General features: G+C 39.8%; 3 protein-coding genes across 5 annotated transcripts; 2 read left to right on the top strand and 1 right to left on the bottom strand.

The window, feature by feature from the left end:
- On the top strand, positions 1–8385 carry LOC119902422 (acyl-CoA-binding domain-containing protein 5A-like). Of its 2 annotated transcripts, XM_038718587.1 has the most exons (13): positions 1–146; positions 1361–1482; positions 1822–1945; positions 2304–2376; positions 2973–3123; positions 3717–3947; positions 4741–4956; positions 5633–5727; positions 6388–6568; positions 6722–6936; positions 7203–7253; positions 7351–7466; positions 7551–8385. In XM_038718587.1, the coding sequence occupies exons 1-13, from the start codon at positions 124–126 to the stop codon at positions 7561–7563; spliced, it is 1611 nt and encodes a 536-aa protein (XP_038574515.1). In that variant the 5' UTR covers positions 1–123; the 3' UTR covers positions 7564–8385. The 2 variants fall into 2 exon arrangements, with proteins under 2 accessions (XP_038574515.1, XP_038574516.1); XM_038718588.1 differs by lacking the exon at positions 3717–3947.
- A 4626-nt stretch (positions 8386–13011) lies between these two features.
- On the top strand, positions 13012–21882 carry yme1l1b (YME1-like 1b). 2 transcript variants are annotated; one of them, XM_038718586.1, is made up of 18 exons: positions 13012–13274; positions 13839–13973; positions 14130–14307; positions 14415–14513; positions 15252–15361; positions 15750–15900; positions 16006–16089; positions 16630–16782; positions 16973–17125; positions 17340–17472; positions 18024–18086; positions 18255–18367; positions 18636–18791; positions 19040–19191; positions 19346–19472; positions 19604–19677; positions 19805–19891; positions 19973–21882. In XM_038718586.1, the coding sequence occupies exons 1-18, from the start codon at positions 13248–13250 to the stop codon at positions 20114–20116; spliced, it is 2139 nt and encodes a 712-aa protein (XP_038574514.1). In that variant the 5' UTR covers positions 13012–13247; the 3' UTR covers positions 20117–21882. The 2 variants fall into 2 exon arrangements, with proteins under 2 accessions (XP_038574514.1, XP_038574513.1); XM_038718585.1 differs by having other exon boundaries at positions 13018–13274; positions 16609–16782.
- Positions 21883–22104: 222 nt separating this feature from the next.
- On the bottom strand, positions 22105–25479 carry LOC119903038 (patched domain-containing protein 3). The gene is made up of 4 exons (XM_038719421.1): positions 24754–25479; positions 24539–24660; positions 24296–24441; positions 22105–23644 (listed from the first exon to the last, which is right to left on the bottom strand). Exons 1-4 carry the CDS (start codon positions 25471–25473, stop codon positions 22125–22127), a joined length of 2508 nt encoding a protein of 835 aa, XP_038575349.1. The 5' UTR covers positions 25474–25479; the 3' UTR covers positions 22105–22124.
- Between the last annotated feature and the right edge of the window lie 514 nt (positions 25480–25993).

Below are 25993 nucleotides of genomic sequence, written 5' to 3'. Positions count from 1 at the left end.
GAGAGGGGCTCCCCCGCCTGGCATTGTGGTGCCGCTGGCCTGCGATTCACAACAGCCCCTGACAAATGGCAGCCTCCTTGTAAATGGTGGCCGGTGATTGGCCGAGAGAAGCGCAGTGGACCAATGGCATTTCACTGTGATGACGTGTGAGTTCACAAAATGAAAAACATCAAATAACTGTAATAATATTATTCATTATTAATATAAATATATGTTATTTACACGGGGACTCAGATTTACATGTTATGTATCATATTAATTCAGCTCCTTTATTCTTTTCCCCTTGGAAAAAAAAAACATGACATACACAGAAAATACAAAAAAAAAAACCACTATGTGTCAATTAAAAAATCATAAAACCAGATGCTTTTAAAAAAGGCACAAATGACTTGCAGAAGAGCGCAAAAGGTAAAACATTTCTTTAAATTATAACATAATGACCTTATTCACCATTAACCTAAATGGAATATCTATAGCTTGAAAACATGGAATTTCATGTAGGCGATTCCAGTAGTCTGTATTTTAGCTTATTTACCCGAATCGATAGTCTAAATTACTCATCAGAGACGAAGATATCTAATTGTCGTTGCAGAAAGGCAGTAACCTACATAAATACTTTTAAATCCTTTAATTCCGTAGTGTTCAAAAAGATGTATTTAATATAACAATACCCTACAAGTTGGCAGCTGCATTAATTAACCTGCAGAAAACCCTACCTGATTATAAATTAGATAAGAGAGAAAGACACAATTCATTCCGTTTTAAAGACATAAGGTATCACAATATTTTGTCTTTGAAAGATTGTGCAAAAGGCCTGCCTCTTCAGTGCTATTGTATCTTTAAAGGGAATAACCTCCTGACACTACATTTCCCACACATCTCCGCGATTTAAATACCCGCAGAGAAGGGTGTGTGGGATTTGAAGGAGTAAGGAGCTGAGGATCAAGCCACCACCTGCCGAGGTTTTGCTCCTCACAAACTACATTTCCCAAATATATTTAGTCATCAAACGCTGACTGTTGGGCTTATCCTTGGCTTTCTGCTGCATAGTGCAGACAGACACCGGGCTAATGAAATAATAATCGCACTGGCGAATATGAACTTTATCGCGAGTTTCTCACAAATCAGCCACAGAGGGAATCATTTCTGTTAAAGAATATAGTCTGTCGGCGCTAAACCAGTAAGGGCTCATTAAATAGACCAATCTTATCCAAGATTAAAGAGGAAACAGTCTCCTTCCTTAGATAAGACAAGTGGCAACTAGCTGCAGTGTTGACCAAAATGTGTTGAAGTGTCCCTCGCTGAACACTTCCTGAACCGCTTCCACCTTTCCATTCATTTCTTCCTATTCTTGTCCAAGATGTGAGGACTCCTTCATTTCATCATTGTTGGGACTCAGCATGGCGCAGGAGGAGGACAAACATAGCCTGGAGGCGAAATTTGCTGCTGCAGTTAAAGTGATCCGGAGTTTGCCTGAAGAAGGTGATAACTTCTCTGTCTTGGTCTATGAATTGATACGATCGGACTTTAGTGTTCAGTTATGTGTTTTACAGTATGAGGTCGTGCTTGTTGGTGTGTAAACACTGGGTGATTGACCTACATGCAGAGCAGGGCTGTCACTCTTGATTAACCCTCTATTCATAAAGCTGCTGTAAGGATAAGAGCTAATTAACTAAATTGGGCATTTCTCAAGTCTACCAACAACTCCTGTAGCTCACATGTATCTCAGCTGAACAGTTTAGTATGCTTTTATTACAGTTTCAAGCTCCCTTACACATGTATGATTTTTCCCTTTTGTTATTTGCTTCCCTAATCTCTCAGGTCCTTTCCAGCCGTCTGATGACATGATGCTGATGTTCTATAGTTACTACAAGCAGGCCACGCTGGGGCCCTGCAACATCCCCAGACCAACCGGCTTCTGGGACACTCATGGCAAAGCTAAATGGTAAGTACTTGTTATATTCCACATCTAAAGTCAGAGTTATGGCTAGTGGCCACACAGAAGACAGACCGGATGCAGGTGGCTAGATAAGATCAATAATATTTATACAATCAGGGTATTATCCCCTGTCCATTCAGAGCCTGGGGCAAAGGCACAGTCACTTCACATGCCTGCTATACCATTGTTTCAAATCTGTGACTTATTTTAATAATGCCCAAATATTACTGCACACTACTGCCAGTATTTCTAATGTATAATCCAGCAGTAATACAAAATTAAGATTTCTGCACTGCTTAGCACCAGTGTTAACATTTTCAGTTATTCAGTGTTGGAGTGTTGAACTAAGACTTTGTGTTGCCAGGGATGCATGGAGCTGTTTAGGAAATATGACAAAGGAGGAAGCCATGAAGAATTATGTTCAGGACATCCAGCTGGTAAGTCCTTTCAAGGAAAACTAAAGCCTCATAGAAGTAGCATGCATAATAAACGGTTAGTAAACTTTGAGCACACATCTCTCTCAACATGAATGTGTTCTCGTGGTAATTGAATTGAATTGAATTGAATTGACTGTTTGTTTCTAATACACACAGTAAACATATGTGTTTAATACACTTCCACTATAGTGAACATGGTAAACATTAAACCTGCTAAACATCAGTACAGTCTTGCAGAGCTGCCATGGATTTAGACTCTTTGTCTTGTTCATTAAATAATTACTCTCTTTATCGAGTTTATTTGAGAAATTTGTTGAACAATGACAGAACCTTTTAAATAACAGTGAGGAATGCTTTTGCAAAAATCCAGTGTTTGTGGCGTTCAGGTCCTCCTGTTACCAGCTGTTTTTAATCTGCTTTCATTAACTGCTCCAAAAGATAAATCAGTCAGCCTTTGCTATATATCATTACATGTAATTAACTTGTTTGGTGGTAAGTTGTTGACAGACTTACCACACGTGTTTCTACAAAAACGTGTTTCATTCAATTCCCAATCCCCTTTTAACATAAACAGTATTATCTATGTGTATTGTCAGATTTTGGAGACCATCCCAATCTCAGATGAAGTGTCTGACCTGGTGCAGAAGCTCGGCAACTTCTACACAGAGGTGGACGGGGAAGGAGAAGAAGCTGAAGAAAATGAGGTGGACAGGAGGCCCTTCACCAGGCCTTTTGCACAACATTCAGGTAATGATCAGCAATGCTATACTAACTCAACACTGGAAGGCACAGCAGAGGAAAAAAGAGGCCTCTGTTGCTTAAGTGGGGTGTAGAACTACTCTCTTTGTCACACAGATGATATTTTTTCAACTACTGAGCCTGTCCTACATGTCTTCTTATCACTAGATGAGCTGGTCAAACCATTTAAGAAACCAACAATGGAAGGCAAGTATTTGGTGCAGTAGCTGCAGAGTTGATAGCTTGGCCCCACAGTGTGTAAGCTTATTTTAACTTAATTAAGTTGCTTTCCATGCCGTTTCATTTGACTGACAAAAGATAAGCGTAATTTGTCCTTGGCTTACACTGCAGGAACTGTAAGAAACTGTTGAGTGTTAGCTGGATGAAAGTTTCTTATGTAATCTGTCATGTATGTGCTGTAGTTAGTGTGTCAGTCGTCGGCTACGTGGTTATTTGTAATTTGTGGTGTAGATGTAGTGTGTAGAGCTGCAAAATATTCTGTCAAGAGACTGTGCGTATGTCTTTGCTTTGTGTCGACTGCCGTTGTGAATAACGTATGCTTTGATAAAGAGTTAATCATGAGTGTTTCCCTCACTGCTCAGGATATGGGGATCTGTGGGATGATATACAAAACCTCCAAGAAAAGGACAAAGACAGTAGTGTTCAAGGCATAAGTGTCAGTAGCGAGGAGGCAGAGGGAAGCAAAGAAAGTAGTGAAATCGAGAGAAAAGAGCAAGGTAGCGATTGGAGGAACAGTGAGGAAGAGGAGAATGGGGATGAAGAAGACAATACAGACGATGAAGAGAAGGAGGAGGAAGAGGAGAATGAAAAAGGTACCATCCGTAGTTGTAGTTGTCAGCTGTTTTTGTTCTGTGAAGTTGTGTTGTAGAGGTTACACACTAAGCCAACAGAGTATTTTTTATATAATTTAAAGGGTAAGGTGGTATTCTATATTCTATGTTTTTATGTCAACAAATCCCATGAAGGTGGAGACGATAAAACCATCTCTTATTTTAGATTTTTAGTCGCTAAGGGTCTGGAAAAGGTAGAAATGGTTTTCCTTAATCTAAGCCTCCCTATTCTTATTTTAAAGAGGAAGGAGAGCAACTGTTTGTGTTTATGATGTGTACACTCATTACAGTATTAGACATATGACTAAAGACCATCCAGCACACATTCATTGTTTCCTTTTAGGTATAAAATTTTCACTATATTATGACTATAGTATACTATCAGTATACTATCACTATATTATTGGGGTGCAAGGCATACAAAGTTTCCATTACAGTAGTTAAACAAGATGGATTTTCCCTCTGAATATATATTCATATACACAAGAACAGTGTTTCAAGGAGATAAAGAAAAAAGTAATTTGCACTAAGTACATTCAGGTTAAGGTATGGATACATAAAAAAGTTTTTTTGTATTGCTTTATCCATATCTCTCTCTCTCGCTCTCTCTCACTCTCTGTCCCGCTCTCGGGCATGAACGATTAGGTTAAACAATGCTGCCAAAGTGGTTTGCAGCAAAATCACAAAGTTTACATTTTGAATATAACAAGAATTAATGGAATCAATCATTCAATGCAATCAACCCATTGTTTCTATCTCTCTCGTATTGTCTCAGACTGGAGTCCTGACCCGAGGCTACTGATGGTGAATGACAAGAGGTGGAGGTCTGACACTATGGGATCCTGCAGCAGCATGGAGCCCAGCATGTCCTCCTTCACCAATGGGACACACAGCTCCCTCAACAGCGAGGTGGAGGAGGAGGAACTGGCCTGTTCCGTAGAGCCCAGTGTGCAGTATAACTCCTATATGCACTTTAATGGACACCTGAGTGGTAAGATTACACACATTAATGCAAAAAGTGTATATATGTTTGTATAACACACTCTCTAGATAGATAGATAGATACATACATACATAAATTCAAGATATGACAATGCATACCTCAAAATAGGTGAAACATAAATTATCACTGTGGGAAAATGTTTTTTGTGTGAGAAGAATGCTATATATATATATATATATATAGCTATATAACTCATCTTAGCTCTGTGTTGAACTGCACCAACTCCAGAGGGAAATATCTGGCTCATTAGCTGCTAAATGCCTTGCTATGTTTAGGATCTAGTGGCTAAGTTTGTATTTTGTTGTTGTAATTATGCTAACCAAAACAGTGAAATTGCAAGTAGGAAAACCAAAACAATGAAAACAATGACATGCAAGATGTTAAAGCACTCCCTATAGCTGAGGGGAACTGTGTCGGGTGATAGTACTATAAGGGTTGTTACTAGGAGCGTCTCCTTTCACATACACATTTGGTCCTTTGTTATAAAAATATTAATTATAGCCATATTAAATATGAATAATTACACATGTTGTGTTTGTATTTACATATAAACACAAACACTAATAGACAATGCAGTGTTGTGTTAAAAATATGACAAAATAAATGTTATGTGGATATACTGTGAAGAACAATATAATTGACCCTGTTTTCCTGCACTGTTCAGACCATAGCAATGCTGTTCATGAGAAGAACCACCGATCTACAGACTCAGATAATGAGGAATTCTGTGACTCAATGGAGCATCTGGCCATGGAAGAGGTGTGATGTTCCTCAGCCATAGTATGCACCACATTAAAGGATTAGCTTCGACATTGTAGGAAATGTGTATTTTTGTTGTATTTCTGCGAGCAAGATGAGAAGATTGATCCCAATTTAGTGTTCTAATATGTAGCCAGAGCGCGGAGACAGTTAGCTTACCTTAACATAAAGACTGGAAGAAGGGGGAAACCAACACCTACCAACACCTCAAAACTCACAGTACGATCAGGAAATCATTGAGCCTAGAAACAGTCCTGCACATAAACCCCATTAAAAACACAACATGTTGTTTATACACTTTGGTTTTTGTATAGATTAGAGTAGCTTCAGACATTTAAAGCTTTTAAGGGGCTGGTAGGTGCATTTTTGACCTTCACAGAGAGCCTGGCTAACTGTTTCCCCCTTGTCCCATTCTTTAAGCTAAGTCAAACCGTCTCCTGGCTGTAGTTCATAATTAATGGACAGATTTGACAGCAGTATAAAAACAAATTCATGTAACCCTAGGCAAGAAAGCAAATATGTATATTTCCCTTAATGTCAAACTAGATTCCTTTTAATCATGTCAACATTATAGTAAGAAAGGAGTTACAAAGTAAAACATAAGTAAGACGTGTTCTGACCTTTTATTATGGTTATTCAAACTCTTCTTTTCCTACCAAGGGGCTGTCTGCATCAAAAATTCTGTCACCTGGATCAGGAGTTGCTTCGTCGAGGGATCTTTGGTTTGAGAGCAACACTACCCTGAATGGAGGAGACGATCAAGTATTCATGGGAGATTCCTACCTTAGAGAAGGGATTAGTAGAAGCCAACACAACAGCTCCTTGTCAAGAAGAGGGAGAGGTGAGTAGTCTACTTTGATTCATGCTGACACTGTATCCCTAATTTACCTTCCTCCTAAGATGTGCACTTAGTTCATCCTCCTACAGTAAATTCATCAGATAGGCTCACTCTAAAACACAGTTGCATGTTGTAGAATTAACATCCTGACTCCAGTTTCAGGTTCTCAGTCACCAAAGGCAACCTGCAGCTTTCAACAGTGTGCCAGTGTGGATGCGGCCTGCTGTTGTGTGTCACAGAGCAGACATCCTGTCAGTGTTGCCAAGGGAAACATCAATGAGCAAATAGCAACAGCTCTGCTGAGGCTGCAACATGATATGGCCACTGTGCTGCATAGGCTACATGCTCTGGAGGCACATACGCTGTCACAGGTGAAAGACCAGGGGTGTCAGCCACATTATGCACGCTATGGTGATCGAGACATTGTCACTTCTTTTTGCCATTGAACAAGCAGTTGATTTTTTTTCATTACTTTTCTTTCATAATTTTGAAATTGGAAAAACAAAACAAATTTCACACTGCACGTATTTATTTGCCTTCAGGCACCTGTGTACTGAAATTTAACACTGATGATGAAATGGACAATGCTGATATATATCTATTGATAGATTTCAATATTTTCTTATAAAATTTTCAGTCAAGATCATCTTCACCAAGGCAGGAGGACTCCCTACCTGTATCACAAAAGGTCTTGAAAACGGTTTGGTTTTTTATTGTGCAATATTATGACCAAGTAGTATCCAATCAGGAAATAATCACTTTAATGTAAGTTTCTGTTTTTACAGTTCCTCACGCCCTCCTGGTGGCCTTTTGACTTCTGTCCACTCACGGTGGCAATGACAGCATTCTGGCCTCTGATTGCTCATTGGCTTGTCCTGGTTTACTTACAGCGGAAGAGAAGGTGAGTTAATCAAAAGTGTCCTGGTCTATTGTCAGTAATACAGTGCAGGATACTTAAACTCTGTTTCACCTTTCCTCCCCACAGGAAAACCCCCTGAATTGTCAGACAACTATTGGCATCAATGATAAAACATGAACCCAGGATGAAATTGTTGCACTTTGGTTGTTTTGTGGCTTTTTCTCCAAGCCACCACCACAGATGAAGTGTAATGAGGCACCAATACAAATGGAAAATCAACCTTTAGCTAATTTATGGTCAGAAGGGTGTTTAAAGGGAGCCTCTGTAGCCTTTTGAGTTCGTGAATACTTTTATAGGTGGAGAGTAAGGATGTATGCATTATAAATGCTGGCACATTTTCTTTATTAGAGTTTGCTTAGCAGTAGGTGGTGATCTTATATATGACATGTCTCACAGATCACCAGAAATTCAATGTACACATAACTCATATAACTGTCAACCTTTAGCTGAAATAAATCCATGATTATACGGTAGCTGTGGACCTTCAGTGATGTCGTTTCCCCCATTGTCATTACCAGTCATTTTATTTATTGTAAATTTCACTCTTGATTTAGGTTTCTTTTAATGTTTTTGTCAACATGTTTTTCAGAGAACTATGGAATCAGTATTTTATTGTCTGAAATATAGAAATATTTTAGGGGCATTTTTAGACCAAATAGGCATGGTGACAAAAGGATTATTTAAGTGTATTCATTATTTATGAAACATTACACTTTTGCTAAAAGTGGGTTACAGAGTTAAGGACAATCTGTATATTTATTTTTGTGTCTTGTCGGCTGTACAGTGAAAATGAAGAATACTCTGTTTAAGCCATGGTGTTGTGCTTTAAAATATTTGTTGTGAAACAAAGTATAAGAAGCAAATTTTGACATGCAATAAACACATTCTTGGGACAAACACATTCACTTTGGAGAATGTTTTATTTTAATTCTCAAAGTTGAGATATTAACGACTCAAAATATATGCATATATATATATAATAAAAACAGCTTGTGAATAATAATAATAATAATAATAATAATAATAATAGTAATATCTTTATTTAAAGTGCACTTTTCATAAGTATGTTGCAAAGTTCTTTTATAAGAGCAAAGACAATAAAACACATCAAACAAATAACATTACAGTTGGAATAAACTTAAAATACAATTAAAAGAAAAATAGATTAATAAAATCAACTAAAATCAGGAAGAGCTCCGTAAATATCGCATCTATAACATGTTAGACTACTGTAAATTAGCAGAATACTATTATTAAATCATAATATTAACTGAATCTAGATTAACAGAATTTAAGCTTGGCCAGAAAGGAGAGCAGATTTTCTCTAATGAGGTCAGCAATAGATTATGGATGCTATGTTTATGGAGCAACAGCTAAAAATACATTTATTGAAGTTGGATAGTTATTAACAAAGCATTAAGGATCTGTGCGGTTGCAATGAAATCAACACCAATTTAAGCAATCCAGGTTGAGTTAGGCGAAGTGCCCTCAGACTGGAGAAAAACTCATGCTTACATACTGGAGTCGCTTACGTGGATGTGGTTATGAAAAACCCTGCAGAGAGTGTTATTCAGGAGTGTTGTGAGTATACTTCTTTTAAAGGTAATGGCTTTGGCTGGGTAACAAAGACTAAATCAGAGGAATATAGATTAAATAATACCTGGTTTAGCTCCCTTAAAACTATTAGTAATATCCCTATTTAGTCATTTGCAAAAACTGAGATAGACTTAAATTGGAACTAAAGAGCGATTGGGAAGAGAGTGGGAAAGGACAAGTCAGTACATAAGGAGCAAATATTACAGTTACTTAGATATTCGTATGTATACAGACGGATCTAAAGATGAAGAGGACAAGGTAGGAATAGGAATAGATAGACTAACAATGAATGTAAGTATTGGGAAAAGATTACCTGATTTACCTGATCAGGCGTCAGTGTACACGGCAGAAATGATGACGATTATTGTAGGACTGCAGTGGGTAGAGGGTGTAAAACCAGACAGAGTGGTGTGTTGTGTTGATTCCATAGCAGCCCTTTATAATATTCAAAATATCTAGTAGAGAAGATTTAATGCTAGAAATCCAACAAAGTTTATTTAGTTTATTTAGACTACATAAACTACGGATAGATGTGAGATTCTGCTGGGTACCTTGGTATAAAAGGGAATAAGGGAGCAGACAAAATAAACCAGGATGAACAATGAATAAATATACCCTCTGGAAAAGGAGAAGCTAAGGCGATAATCAAAAAAGACAAAGAAATGGCAGGACAGATGGGATGTGGATAAAAGTGGAAGGAAATATTACAGTTCGCAAAAATCTATTAATGCTCAGGTTGTGACTATAAGGAACAGAAGAGAGGACAGCATTTTAACCAGGCTAAGGTTTGATCACACAGGGTTAAATAAAACATTTTTTTAATGGGCAAAAGTCAATCAAATGAATGTTTAGAATGTAGGTCCAAGGAAAGTGTAGAACATTCCTACTATTTGACTGTAGGAAATACAGGGATGAGAGGACGAGGCTAAATCAAAAGATAAGTCAGGCAGGAAGGAAGTTGAACCTTGAAGTTTCATTAGGCACAACAACAGGAGATGGGGTAAAGGATGCACAAAAGGCTGTTGTACAATATCTGAAAAATATAGGATTTAGATTTAGTTTTTTTTATCTGTTAATTTATTTATTTTTGATTAAATAAACAAGTCCCAACGAACACAGTTCATGCTACATACTCTGGCACAGTAGGTGGCCGTATGCAGCTTTAAAAGTCATGGTTGCAATCTGCCATAAAACACAAAAGAAGATAACCGATTTTGACAGGGACACAATGAAGGCACTGTGCATTCCAATATGGTAAGACTGGAAAATGATTGGGGGTCTTATCTACAGATCTATACATATGGATCCCAAGATCCACAAACTGAGAAATTGGGTTTTGCTTTTTATATCCCACAATATGAAATTGTAAAGCTCGAGCGACTGTCTGAGAGGGTGTCGGTGTATAGAACAGAACTTCTAGCTATTATATGGGCACTACAGTGGGTGGAGGAAGGTCAACCAAGAAGAGCAGTATTATGCTCCGATTCAGCTTCAGTGTTAAAAACTCTGAGAGGAAGCAATTGGGGTGCACAGCCAGACCTGTTTGTAGAGCTGATGGTTCTGTTGCATAGAATCGAACAGACAGGAGGGTCAGTGGGATTTCTTTGGGTGCCTGCACATGTTGGGGTGGAAAAGAATGAGGTGGCAGACAGGGCAGCAAAAATGGCTTTGAAAAGAGACAGTGATCTAGCAGTTTGTATTGGGGTTTCTGAATGTCGGACTGTCATTAAGGAACACATTACAGCAGTGTGGCAGAGGGAGTGGGAAAATGAAACAAGGGGTCGCCACTACTATTCAATACAAAAAAAAGTAAAGACAGAACAGTGCTACTTGGGAAAAACCAGAAGACATTCTGTAATCAGAATCAGAATCAGAATCAGAATCTGCTTTATTCCCAGGTATGTGTACACATACGAGGAATTCGACTCAGGATTATACACTGCTCACAATGTGCTTACTTGCTTACAAAAATACCATAATACAATAATAAATAATAATAAAATAAAATCAGACACAAACTACAGAGTAGACAACACTAATATACACACTATGAACAAAACAATATAGACATATTGACAAATAGTGCAGTGATCAGAGTGCAAAGGATGCAAGAGTAAACTATTATTCTCATTATGTACATGTTGAAGGTGGATATGATATACAGGTACACATACATGTACACATGTACACGGTGTAATGGAGCATAGTGCAAAGGATGCTGGGAGAAATAAATAAGACCTATGACCTTATGACCTGAGGTAGGTGTATTGGTATACAGTATACACAATATGACATAGTATGAACAGCACTGAAATGGAGAATGGTGAATAAATAAATAATAAGTGGAAACCAGTAAACAGGTGCTGATTAGAGGCAGAGTTACTGGGTTATTGCACAGGAATTGTTCCTGACACCATGAGTCAGAAATCAGCTGTTCATCAGAGTGATGGCTTGTGGGAAGAAACTGCTTCTGAGTCTGTTGGTTTTGACGTACAGTGCTCTGTAGCGCCTACCAGAGGGGAGGAGCTGGAACAGGTTGTGTCCGGGGTGAGATGGATCTGCAGTGATGTTTCCTGCCCGTTTCCTGACTCTGGAATGTCCTGAATGGAGGGCAGGTTGGCACCAATTATTTTTTCTGCAGTCCTGGCTGTCCGTTGTAGTCTGTCCTTGTCCTTTTTGATCCAAACCAGACAGTGATGGAGGTGCAGAGAACAGACTGGATGATGGCTGTGTAGAACTGGATCAGCAGGTCCTTAGGCAGGTTGAGCTTCCTGAGCTGACACAGGAAGTACGTCCTCTGCTGGGCCTTCTTGATGATTGTGTCAGTGTTGGGCTCCCACTTCAGGTCCTGGGATATAGTGGAAGCCAGAAACCTTAAGGATTCCACAGCAGACACAAGGCTGTTGAGTATGGTGATGGGGGGCAGAGTGGGGGGGCTCCTCCTGAAGTCCACGGTAATTATGACAAGACTAAGACTGGGACACTGTGGACTTGCATGGGATCTGGGAAAGATGGGCAAACATGAGGATGGACTCTGTAGAACCTGTAATCAACAACAAACTGTTAAACGTGTTTATGGAATGTCAACAGTACAAAAGGCAAAGGGATCAACTTTACTCTGCGATATCAGGAGCTGGAATACAGTCAGTGACATTGAGAGACATTTTGAATCCTCCTGAGAACCAATCGAGGATAGTGGAAGCAGTCATGGAATTTCTATCTGCAACAGGTACCGATGGCAGTGCGAAGCTTCGATAAACGCTTCAAACCCCTGGACTACAATCCTATTGAACCACTGCTTCAATCACGTGACATGTGAGGTCCGAAGCAGCAACTGCTTCACTTACTGAATGAATCACCGACTGGTTCGCGGTCCAGTCACGTGATTCACTGGCACTGCCTCGATCGTCTCGAAAGTGAGTGTTGTGCACCCCATCTAACACATTCAGCCACATCCAACCTGTGCCATATTTACCAGCACTCTCTCCTCAACAACAAAATACATGCATTCATCAATCTTTGTTTAAACATGATGTTCAGTCTTAATGTGTGTGCATCAAAGAATTTTCTAAGTAAATATACTTTAAATCCAAGGGTGATTAAAGCAAAGATTCTTTATAACTAGTGGTTTTTCTACAAAAGTAAAGCAGTTTCTCCAGCACTGCTCATCGAGGGGCGTGCGAGTAATTAAAAGCCTCCTGTCCACCAGCTAGCCTGTCTAATTTGCCTGCAGCCTTGAACTTCGCCAGGAGAGGTCACTGCAACTGAAGCTTCGAGTAATTAACCCATATTTGAAACAATTTGCTCAGGTGGTTCAGTGCTTCACAAAAGCTTCATTTGCCCATCACTAGCAACAGGATTACCCCTCTGAGAATGGTGATGCCATGAAACGATACTGAGAATGAACTGTGAGAGGCCTCTAGTCTGCCGGAAAGCCAGAAGAAGAAGAAGAAGACAGGGACACAAAATTTGTCACATAGAGGTCACATCCGGTTTATTTTACGCTGTGAGCATCTGGTCAGGATAGACCACCGCTGAAGTTCGCAGATTGCTATGCCTGCTACAGAAAGATAAAGTGAAAGAAATAACTTACGGACCTTTTACTCACAGGGACAGTGGTATAACTTGCGTAGCTTGACGGCCGTTTTGTAACAGTGAGGATTAAAAATGTTTTCTCTGACTGCCCAACCACAGGTAAGAAAAGCACGAAACGTTAGGCCAAGCTAACATTAGCAGTGTTGTTGTTTTGGTACTAACCTCGTTCAGTTAAGCCTGCTAGCAAGCTAAGTTAACCTTAGCATTTTCTCTCATTCATGAGCCAGACAGCTGTCGACCTTTCATTATGGTTTGATGATCTGAAAGAAATTTACAATTTATCAATTGACATTGCGTCGATATTGTTATATTTCTATCTACTCGTAGTTAAACTGAAATAAAGAAGGCCCAGTGTGTCCTTAGCTTCAGATGGGAAACTGCCTTTCCCGTCAAGTTTGGCTAATAACTATTCTAATAAATCAGCAGTTTTTCTACAGATAAGTCACCTTTTTTATTCAGAACCAGCTAGACTATAACGTTAAGCTTGATTAGGATCATGTTGATAGGTGATGTATTTTAACTGTGACTACTAACAGTCTCTATATAAGCTGCATTTGGACCTCCTAACAAATAGGGTTTGTGAGGATAATTGTATAATAGTAGTGTATTAATTTTCCAGAACATTTAATTCACTTACTCTTTGATTACATGTGATGATCACAGGTAACTGTACCTCTTAGCCACCTCATCAACATCCTCCACTCTGTGAAGAGTACAGTGGGAAGCAGCAGCAGTGCCACCCACAAATCAAGAAAACCCAAGGGGCATGCCTCAGACTCAGAACTACACTGCGCAGAGGTAGACATTAGTAGTACATAATCTATAGTTGCTGTATCAAGTCAGAGACCGTATGATGCTACACTTAGTTGTTTTCATTCTCAGAAGCCCTGCTATACATGTTTAACAAAAACCTGCTTCAGAATAAAATCTCATACATGAAACTGTTTAATGCAGCCCATGTGGAACCTGCGTGAGCTTGGATTTTCAGACCTGGGAGCACTACAGCTGGAAGAGCTGGTAAACCATGTGTTACCACGCTGGAGTTCACAGGAGGCGCCACTTCCAATGGGTGCACAGACAGCCTGGAGGACCTCACATCTTTCTACACACTCCTTTTTCTATAATAAGCATGGTGAGAATGTGCATCTTCATTATAAACAGGCCTCTTATGCTGTACATTGTACCACTTAAATAGACGTATCTCAGGGTTAACAGTTATACCTTGTCTTCTCTTCCCAGGCTTCTCATGTGGTACAATGCTGATGTCGGGCACAGTTTTTTCCAGGCAGCACCTTTCACCTCTTCAGTCTGTCTGCACAGAGCTACAACACTGGCCAGGTAGCTGGGGATTCGAAGAATTTATAAGTAGTATAATAGTTGAATAACAATAATACCAATAATAGTTGTTACTACTGGTTGTGACGAGACCTCATGCTCAGATCTTGCAATATTAAAACTTGGCGATATTTCTCGTCGAGGTGAAAAGCTTTTTCACGATATCAGCATGTTGGAGTATGAGGGTGAAATTAGCATTGAAGATGCCCCCGCCACTTTTAAGTCGTTTGCGTGGCAGCATTTTGGGTACCAGCTGGAAACAATAAACAGCAACAGAGTGACAGACAAGACACAAACAATATGTAAGCAACATTTCAAAGTGCACCTACATTGTTTTGCATTTATTTTGCAAAAGACTGTTTTTCACTCACTTATTTTGTCATTGAAGATTTCTAAAGAATGGTGTAAAAATGTCATCTCATCTTGTTCCTGTGAACTCATTATCATGTATCGTCCTGTCTTGTGAACTAAGTGTATCTTCACACCCCTATTTGTTAAGCGCAAATGACTACAGTGGGTTTGTGTGTTATTTGAAAGCAATATAGATTAACTTTACTGAGAGAATGAAAAATATTTAAGGTAATTGTCAATATTACCTGGGGTTTCCTATTTTTACATTTACATTGTAAATTAACCTTAACAATGTGTATATTTACAATGAGCGAGCAAAGATAAATGCTGTGAAGGCATGGTTAGGTTTTTAATCTACTTAAACATCATGTGCTTACTGTATATTTCAAGTGTGGGTCCAGAGCAGAGGTTTTAAAACTTTAAAGAGCAAAACCAGACGACTGCAGTCCGCTTCCGACCGCCCCCTGGAATCTGAAGGGTTCACACCATCTTTTATGAAGGTAAATACTTGTATGTATGTATGGATGTATTGTAATAAGCATCTTTAAAGACACAGCTTTAATGTATTTACCAATAAGTGTAGCCGTACCAGCAACAAGATTTTCACCTGACCAGGGTATTGTATTTTTTGTAAGGCCTGCTGGGAATTCAAGTTGAAAATAATTCTACTCTTGAGTAGAAAATGCACCACATCGCCACAGTTTTCTTTGTCTGCGGCCTAGTCAAATAAAAAAGTTTCATTGGTTCTTCTGCACACCTCTGTCACAAACAGGCCTATCATTTCATCACTGAAATAGATGTTGTTTTTTTCTCTTTTAGTTAGCTAATGTTATCAGTTATTCTTCTGACTTTGTGAATACTGCTGACCAATTTTGCCTTGTATTGCAGGGTTTCCTGACACGTGACAAAGGGATTGAAGTTGAAAATCTAGACAGCTTGTTGAAGAACAAGAACATACCCGATGGACAGCAGGATGCTTTCAAGAGGGGCTTCGCTGAGGGATTCCTGAAAGCGCAAGCCTTAACACAACGCACACAAGGCAAGTTTTAATACAAACACACTCTAATTGAATCACACAACAGTTATACCATTGTATAAGCATTAAACAGGATTGATGTATAGTTTTCCTGCTCCAATTGTTCAGACTCTCTGAGGAGGACTCGTCTAATCCTGCTGGTGCTGCTCCTTGTTGGGCTCTATGGGATCTCCAAGACCCCTTTCATATCGGGTAAAGGCTCCTTTTCTTCTTTAAAGCTGCTTTTTAAGTTCTACTAATTTGTTAACATTTTAGTGTCGTATCTTTTTCATTTTTGCAAACGGAATATCTGACTCAGCCCACACAGCTACGAAGTCTTCAACGAGCTTGCGTCTTGCATCTAACGATGTAGTTGCACCTTTGAGAGTTTGTTGAAGTGATAAGCTCTTGCTAGTGCGTGTGTTTGTATCTGTGTGTGTGCCCGTAAATGACACATAACAGTATAGTTTTTCTGTAAATTTGGCTTAAGTGCTGTGAAAAATCACTTACAATGCTAGGGGAAAACTCTGACTTTTATAAATTGCATCCACATTTTGACAGATTCCACGATATGCTGCGTTTTAGTATGCATTTTACAGTAGTGCCCAATTGATACAGTATGCAATCAGATGTGGTTAATCAGTCATTTTCAGTAACAAGCCGTTTGTGTGTGAGTTCATTAACCGTGCCATGCAGTGTGATTTCGAACTTTAATCTAACCATTTTGCACAGTGCGGTTCCGAACCACATCAGGCCTGGACTCAGCAGTGGACCCTGTGCAGATGAAAAACGTGACATTTGAGCATGTCAAAGGGGTAGATGAAGCTAAGAATGAGCTGCAGGAAGTGGTGGAGTTCCTGAAAAACCCACAGAAGTTCACAGTATTGGGAGGAAAGCTGCCAAAAGGTAGGCCTGTCCTTCATTGCATTTTTAAGCTGGATGAAAAGCTTTGCGATTTTCATAAATTCTGCATGTGCCTGTTCTATAGTATGATGACTTTTCAGATGTTATGGTGATTGAACATTTCCATTTTCATGGCTCTGTTTTTGTAAAACTCTCTACTGTATCTCCTCCTTCTTGGCTCTCTTTACTTTAGGTGTATTGCTGATTGGCCCTCCAGGGACTGGAAAGACTCTAATGGCCAGAGCGGTGGCAGGAGAGGCAGATGTGCCATTCTACTATGCCTCAGGGTCAGAGTTTGACGAGATGTTTGTTGGAGTGGGAGCCAGCCGCATCAGGAACCTTTTCAGTGCGATTTTTTTTTTTGTTGTTGTTTGTTAAATTATTTTTAAAAACCAAATTGACGTTTTTGTTCCCCTTTTCCTTCCTTAGAAACCACTTGAGTGTGTAAAGCTGATCTGTCCTAATACATGAGCTGCATGACTGTAACAGACATTCTGTTGAATGCTGAATATTGTGATACATATGTTAATTTTTATATTTGTCTTACTGCTTCTTTCTAGGGGAGGCTAAAGCCAATGCTCCCTGTGTGATCTTCATTGATGAACTGGACAGTGTGGGTGGGAAAAGGATTGAGTCTCCCATGCACCCTTACTCCAGACAGACTATCAACCAGCTACTTGCTGAGATGGATGGGTAATATCTGAAATTTTTACATTTATGTAGTGAGTGAATTGGGCATGTCTTCCTGGCAATGTGTTATATTTGCAATGCATGTCCAGTAGGGGTGGATAAAATCTTCTGTCATGTTTTGATGCAGGTGACATGCAGGTCATGATGTTTATAGATTTATATTGTTATAGTGATATATATGGTGATAAAGTAAATTTAAATAAATGCAATCAAGAAACCAGCTATAGTTCCTTGTGTATCGTCATGTCAATGTTGTGTATTTTGTCTCGCAATAAAGAAAAGAGAGAAAAAGAAACCAGCTATAAATAAAATTACCATATTGGAATCAAGGTTCTTCTAACCTCCAAGCAGCGATGCTGACTGATTTGCAACGTGACCTTTGTTTGACTTACAGTACAGTACAGTGTTGGTCAACACAATAATAAAAGTACTGAAGCACTGTGGCTCAAAATATCAATTACACTGCTGAAGATTACAGTGGTGAGGAAAAAGAGGAGAGCTGCCACATTGCAAATACTGACTTACATGTACCCTGTGATACTATTATTTTGTAGGTTTAAACCAAATGAAGGCGTGATCATAATTGGAGCAACCAACTTCCCAGAGGCGTTGGATAAGTATGTTTACCTGTCTCTTGCCTAACCTGTCTGCCCAGTGAAAATGCCATAGCTTCCAACACACATTTACAAATATCAAGGTTCACAACCTTCAGAGTCGCAGCTCTGAGGCCGTTTTTGATGCGGTCACACGCAGCATTTTACTAACCAACCCATGTTCTCGTTTAGTGCCCTTATCCGCCCGGGACGTTTTGACATGCAGGTGACGGTCCCCAAACCAGATGTGAGAGGACGCACAGAGATCCTCAACTGGTATCTAAAGAAGATTAAAGTGGATCCAGGTGTGAGATTAGCATCTACTAAAACTGAATTTGGCCACAATATTTTTTCCTTAAATGTATTATTATGGTGTATGATATTCTAACCAAGATGGAAACCACAGTTTTTTGTATGTCTTGGTTTGATGGTCCTTACACGCTAAACACATTTGAACAGTTGTTCTTTTTTAAGCTGACATCATAGGCTGAATGTTTGCTATCGACTTGGCTGTAGCCCAGTCTGAGGCCTAGACTGACCATGAGATCTTGATGTTGCGTGTTATCTCATCAGCAATTGAGGCCAATATTATTGCCCGGGGCACAGTGGGCTTCTCCGGCGCTGACCTGGAAAATCTGGTCAACCAGGCTGCCCTGAAGGCAGCAGTTGATGGCAAAGACATGGTCACCCTGAAGGAGCTTGAGTTTGCTAAGGACAAAATCCTCATGGGTGAGTGATGAGGAAGCTTTGCTAGTTGGTAAAGAAAGACCACTTCCTTGTTTCCCTGCAGTTGTTTTAATATGCTTAGCCTTTCTGCTAATCCTAATTCCAATTGTATATTTTCATCTAGCCTGACAAAAACTTATTTATAATAACTGGGATCACTTTCATCAAAGTCATGTTGAGAATGTGGCAATAGTCTTTTTTTATTCTCAAGCTTCTTTCTTAATAAAACAAGCTCCTTTTTTTTCTTTCAGGCCCTGAGAGAAGGAGTGCAGAAATAGACGACAGGAATAAGCAGATCACAGCGTACCATGAATCAGGCCATGCAATTGTAGCTTACTACACCAAAGATGCCATGCCTATTAACAAGGCTACTATCATGCCCAGAGGCCCAAGTCTGGGACATGTAAGGAAACCTAGAGCTGCTGAACTAAATGGTTATATTTAACATATTAAGCTTTGACACCAGGTCTGGTGCAAACTGTCAGTACTCTGTACATCCTCTCACCACCTTAATGTTTCATTCCTCTTCTTCATCCTCTTCAATGTTTCTTTGTCAGGTGTCCATGCTCCCGGAGAATGATCGCTGGAGTGAGACTCGCTCTCAGCTGCTGGCCCAGATGGACGTCAGTATGGGCGGCCGTGTAGCAGAGGAGATTATGTTTGGCCAAGAGTATATCACAACTGGTAAGAAATAGTTCCCCAAAAGGCCAGTAAGTCAAAAATAGTTTTTACATGAGGGGTATCTTGATTCCCTTACATGAGGAAAGGTGGGCTGGATTTTATAAAGGCGACATATGTTGTTTCTTCTTTTCCAGGTGCATCAAGCGACTTTGATAGTGCCACAAAGATTGCTAAACTGATGGTGACCAGATTTGGAATGTGTGAAAAGGTAGGCTAACTAGAAAGGGACGTAAAAAGGGAAAGCTGTTCATAGTATTTGCACCGCCTGTGCATCGCAGTCTATAGTTTGTAAAAAGATAACCATACATTTATGTATTGATTTCCCTGTCTCCCAGTTAGGTGTGATGACCTACACTGACATGACGACCCAGAGCCCAGAGACACAATCAGCTGTGGAGCATGAAATCAGGGTGTTATTAAAGGTCTGTGTGATCTTTTTAAGAACAGCTGAACTCCGCGACCACCCGCTCTTTTCTTACCGTCTTTTCTTTTGCCCTCTCCAGGATTCTTATGAGCGAGCCAAAGCCCTGCTAAAGTCTCACGCCAAAGAGCACAAAAACCTGGCAGACGCTCTGCTCATGTATGAGACACTGGACGCCAAAGAGATCCAGCTGGTCCTGGAGGGCAAGACCCTGGAGACCAGATGAAACTGGCCAGGGCCGCAACAATCGGGGTAGCAACGGGGAGGGGTCCGGTTTTAAGAGCTCAGGGGTGAATAGAAGAAATGATGGACTCATGAGCAGAATCAGAGGAGTCAGACGTCATGGCACTGCAAGTGCTCATGTGGGATGATGTCATATCTTTATGCTGTCACCTTTGTGTAATCTCATCAATATTCCCAGATAAGTAGTTTTGTTGAATTAAAGGTAAACCTTCCTGTGCTCAGGTGAGGCAGGTGTGTGGTGTACCGGTTCATTGTAAGGCTGAAAAGTTATATGCCAAATGGTAAAGATGTTGCTCAGGTCACTTTAACAGTTGTAAAAGGAAATAATACATGAATGTAATGATGCACCTCAAAAACGGCATCCTGATAGGATTCAGCCAGGTCTATGTAGATTCTGTCAAAGAGAAATCCTGAGTGGCGGTTATCTATCTTTCAATCCAAAGAGCCACTGTGTAATGATGGCAACTAGACCTGAACTAAATCTGAGCTCCTATTTGTCAGGTGTCTTCCAGTGTTTGTGTTCATATCTGTGATTTGTCTAGTATATGTTCAAGGTCAGGCTGTATGTAGCTCCTGTGTTTCTGAAGTTGCCACCTTGCTGTCAAAATGGTGTGCTGCACTTTGTCTTTCCCTCTGCTTCTTTGTCTGGGATGAATGGAATATCCATATAAAATTTATATATATATATATATATAAAATCTCCATTCTCCTTGCCTGCTGTACCCTTCTGCTGTCCCTGTTAGTTATTTTTAAAGGTGGCCTTTTGGGGAATGCCCTGTAAGTGTAAACTTGACTTAGGAAGTGTATAAAGTTAAACTAACGTCTAAGCACTTTGGACAAGTGTACAAATACAAAAATGCACTTGTGCACTCTTCATGTAATTTATTTCGTTTATGCTGCGTGTACAGACAGATAAAAAAAATTGCTGCTCAGCCTAAAAACATGCATCACATACTGCTGTGTTTATGTAGTGATGCATTGGAGTCTTTAGGATTTTAAAGTTATAACGTTGCCTAAGCTATTTAAATAGGGATGGGCCTCCTGAAAAGTCTCTGAGCGAAATATCTGTTTTTCTTGCAAATTAGTGGATCAAAGACTCTCAATCATGGTGTAACATTCAGACAAACAACAAAGGCCTGTTCAGTCTTTCAGTTTCCATCGCTGTCTACTTGTCACTTCTAGTGCTCTATTCCTTTCTGTTTCAACATGTTTTTCACAGTGCAGTGGAAGAAAGATGCCAATGTGCTCTGTGTATAAAGGAAGTGAAGCTGTAACAAATATTAATTGTGAAGTAGATATCCTTGATTCTAAATATTTTTTTCAACACAGATTATAGGTAGGAACTTGCAGTTATGCCTCTGTTAACATCTTTATTTGTCTTAAGTAAATAGTAACAGTGTATGAAATCCATATTTTAGCATTTTGGAACATTGAATTCACTGAAGGTATAGCTCTTGTCAAGATTAACACCAGCATATGTTGAACTTAACAGTGTTACATTTTCTGCTGTTTTTTGCTTCAGTTTGACACCATTACTACTGTTAATTGACCATTTATCCACATTTAGCTGTGTGTGTATATGACTGGGATGTAATGGGAACCTTGTATATAGATGTATAGTAATGCTTTTATGCTGTTAGTGAATGGATCTCTGCTGTTGATTGATCAAATCTCTCAACAATGTGATGGCAGTGGTAAATGACTGTATATGCACGAGAAATAAATAAAAAGAAGCCCAAATAAAAACTTGATTTTTGGTGGGTGTGCCTGGAGGCGGGTGGGGGTTGGTTCTGAGGAGAGGAGTGCACATATATCTTATACAAATTGAACGAAATGCACAAGGTTTCCACTTCCGACACATTTATTTGATTCAGAGTCATTCTCTATTTTTTAAATCATTTTAGATTATATTTTTTTACGCAGAAAGTGTGAAGAATTCAAATTTCAGTTTGACTTTTAAAATTGAATGCACGCGGTGGACATCCCCCGCTTTAGCACCACTTCCCACAGGCCACAAACAGTGTCAGAAACACTGGAAGAAACACTAAGCCGTGGAGCAGCCCAAATGTAATCACAAGAAACACAATCTTGAAGAATGTCCTAAAGATGTAGCTCCCAGACATGGACAGCACCACCACTCCTAAAATAGTGGACAACGCTCCTTGTAGTATCGGATAGCCTAAATGGGCCAAAGCGTCCATAACTTTCGTGTTGACGTCACTCTTGGGGCTGGAGACAAAATAGTAAGAAATATGTGCTGAGAAATCTACAGAAAAACCTATGCACATGATCAGGTTGATCATGGAAATGGAGTCCAGGTTTACGCCCCACAGTGCCATGAACCCTGTCACACCAACGATGACTGAACAAATTGCAAAAGCCACCCACACTGAACAAAGAGGACTGGGTATCAGGATGAGAGAGATGACTAGCATCACAGTCGCAGCCACCAGGATGGTCTGAATGGTGTTGTCCATAATGACAGTATACTGGTCAAAGTAGATGAAAGCAGGGTGGTACACCAGGAGCTCTACTGGACATTTCTCTGCTGTTCTCCTGAGTACAGTCATCATGTCCTTCGCTGTGGTTTTATTGAGTGTCTGAATGAAAAAGCGGGAGGCCTGAATCTCATTGTCTGCAGTCAAGTTGATGTCTTGAGTGAACATGGAGTTGAGTTCGAAGAAATGGGGCAGATGTGTTTGGAAAGCCTCTTGAGAACTTATATTGAGGTTTGTTGCATTTGCATACCATTGAAAGGCAAGAAACCAAGCAAAAGTGCCATTGACAAAGTTCAGACTTTCAAAATTTGAAATGCATGAGTTCAGATACCTTTGTTGATCTTCATCCCAGTATGGGAATGGCTGCTCCACTGCTACCATCACATTACAGCTATATTCAGAGAAGTGTTGCCTTTGATTATTGTAGTAATTGATGATGTAGGAGTCATCCAAAGCCAGATTCCTGATGTCGAGTCCCTCCTTTAAGATAAAACAGCCATAGATACTAACTGCCAGATAGCCAGCATAAATGAGAAATACACATGCTTTAATCAATTTGTGGGTTAGAAACGGGCCATAGAACCGCTCAAAAATGTGAGTCATGGGCCCTGTTTCCTCCTTTTCAGTGATTCGATCGTAGCTCCCCCCAACACAGCAGATACTGAAGGCTTTGGAGCTCTTGGATGGTAAGTCTTCTGGGACAATGGCACAGGTGAACCAGTGCTTGTTCTCTGCTTCCCTCTGTCCATTCAGAGCCATGCACGCCCCCAGGAAAGTGACGCTGTACAAATAGCAGAAACAAATAGAAATTCCAGCATACAGGCAGAAGGACTGGACTGAGCTGAAAGGCGAGTTGTAGCCCAAGAAGATAGCCAGAGCATTGGTCACTGTGGTGATGGAGATGGAGACTGCTGCTTCCTTATAGGTGTCAGCCAGCCGGTCAGGGACGCTGTCCAGAACACAGGTCCTCTGCCAGCAAGAGATCATGATGAACATATCATCCAGACCAATACCTTTAGATTAAAAGTCAGAGAAGAAAGATTTTAGAAAGTGGCAAATGTGACTTATGGTGGATCCATATCTTGTGACTTTGTCTTTTTTGAGCTGCCTGTGTTAGGTAAACTTTATCACTGTCTTTGAACATTTTAGCTCTTTCACTTAGACTACTTTGCATTTTGCCGATCACTTTCAAATGTGAGCTATGTTGTCCCTGTAAATTCTACTAATACTACTCTTTCAGACAGCCATTCATTTCCATTCATTTCTGTACAGTATTATTGTCAGTTAGCAGAATTTTGAACTTGATTTGTGCCATCCCTCAATATGCACATAATGTCTGCATTACCTTTGGTCTTTACGGGCCCAAATTTTAATTGTAATGTATTTTATCAGAGATCATCAACATTGTGTATCAAGATTGTGAAACATGGACATGTTTTATGACCCCTACATCTGTTACAAAAAATACTAAGACTAAAAATTATTAAATGGCATAGCAACTTATTGGTGCTGGAAACGTAATTTTTATTAAAACTGTGCAATGAATGCCATGTCGTAACAATGCATGTTTTACTTTTTAAGTTAGCAAGTATAGGCTGTTATTTTAAGTACTCTCTACGTTTGATTCAACCTTGGACAGTGGGACATCATGGACCAGAACTTACCTAATATCATGAAAGGACAGGAGGCAGCTGTCATGGCAAAAGGTTGATCCAGCAACAACAGCGCACCAAAAGCGCTCAGGACTGCTAGACCCATGGAGAGCACCCCACAGGATGCCACCCACACCTTCGTCCTCACATTATCCAACCTAAAGAAAATCAAAAAATCAAATCAAAATCAAAAAGATCAGAAAGAGCCACACAGCCACAATTCATCATAAAATGTTCAGCAGATGTTTTACTAACCTCCAACATGATATTATTGAAAATATGATTGCAATGGCATAGGTGATGGAGAATAAATAGATGACAGAAGCTGGAGATTTCTTAAATTCCCACTGCATTGACATGGAGGTGGAGTACGACACCTAGAAAGATTATATAGGAGTTTAACAGAAGCCAATTAATGACACAAAAAGCTGATCATTTAAAATGTCTGAATGTGGGAAAGTTCTGCTTACCTGAATGGAAGTTGATGATGTGTTTGAGACCAAATTAATGAAGCTTTCCAACCAAATGTCAGTTTTTGTTTTGTTGTCCTCACGTAAATAGTAATGTAGCTGTATGGCTTTAGCACTTTCAACAACTGAGCTCTCCTTGTGCAATGTTACACTCCCCAGACTTAAATACAAAGAAAAGCTCCTGAAATCAGAGTAATGCCATGGAAATGTCAAATTGACTGTGTCTATATTAGTTGCATTGTATTCAATAATATCCAAAATGTCATTAGAGGTGCAAGATCCCGTCACCTCAGCACAAACATCCGCATACTCAAATGACTGGTTGTCAAACTGCACTACCATACTCCTGACTTTAAAGTCCAATTCCAAGATGTCATGAAGTGACACCACAGTCAGAATATTCCTGTCACTTGTAGCTATGAGAGTTGCATAATTCCCGTCTGTGCTCAGTCTTACGTGTGAAAACATGGAATCATTTCCCGGGAAAGTTTCTTGGATGTATTTCCTCTCCATTTTTGCTTGTCCGTCAACAGGTGTGAACTGTTCTTCGATGTTGTTTGACATTCTGTCCTTGAGAAGATAAAATCCGCTCCCCAGACTAGTTGAGAGAATGAGGGGGACGATCAAGAACCACCAGGGATGAGATCCAATAAAATGACCCATCACCTCAAAACAGATGCGTAGGGGTCTCTCTAAGCAATCTGTCCGCAATCTGGCCATAGCTATAAAAACGTGCTCCCTTAAAACCTGGATTTCTGTTTGGTATTTAGTACAAAAACTACTTTAGGGAATGTTAAAGAGCTGCTTCTTTTCTCAGAGATGTCAGACCAACATTAGAAAGAGCTGTGAGTATTTACAACCAGCTTTATTTATTGTGCTGGACTCTATTCAGCTCCTTCATGAGATGGGATTTGCATAATAACGGAGTTGGCCCTCTCTGTAATTAAAAGAGGCAGATGAGGTTTGAGGAAAAGCTCAGTCAAAGAGCCTATTGAAGAACAGTAGGTGTAGTATGGCTCACTAGTTCCGTTGCAGTTCTTAGTGTCACTGGTTTCCAATAGCTTAGCCCCCAGGTGATTCCTTCTCATGGTTGAGGTAACATTAAAATGTTGGATCTTTGACTGATGAAAGCCATAGAACAAAGAGACCATTCAAAGGTTTTCTACCTGTCAATTGACAATAATTTTCTGTGGTAAATTTCCCTTTAACCCGTCCACTTTTGTTTCAGAGTAAACTAGCC

The sequence above is a fragment of the Micropterus salmoides genome, unplaced genomic scaffold (assembly GCF_014851395.1).
Source record: "Micropterus salmoides isolate LMB-PRFRI ecotype aquatic unplaced genomic scaffold, ASM1485139v1 Ms_hic_scaffold_14, whole genome shotgun sequence".
Taxonomy (NCBI): Eukaryota; Metazoa; Chordata; class Actinopteri; order Centrarchiformes; family Centrarchidae; genus Micropterus; species Micropterus salmoides.
This window is presented reverse-complemented; position numbering and strand designations above follow the sequence as displayed.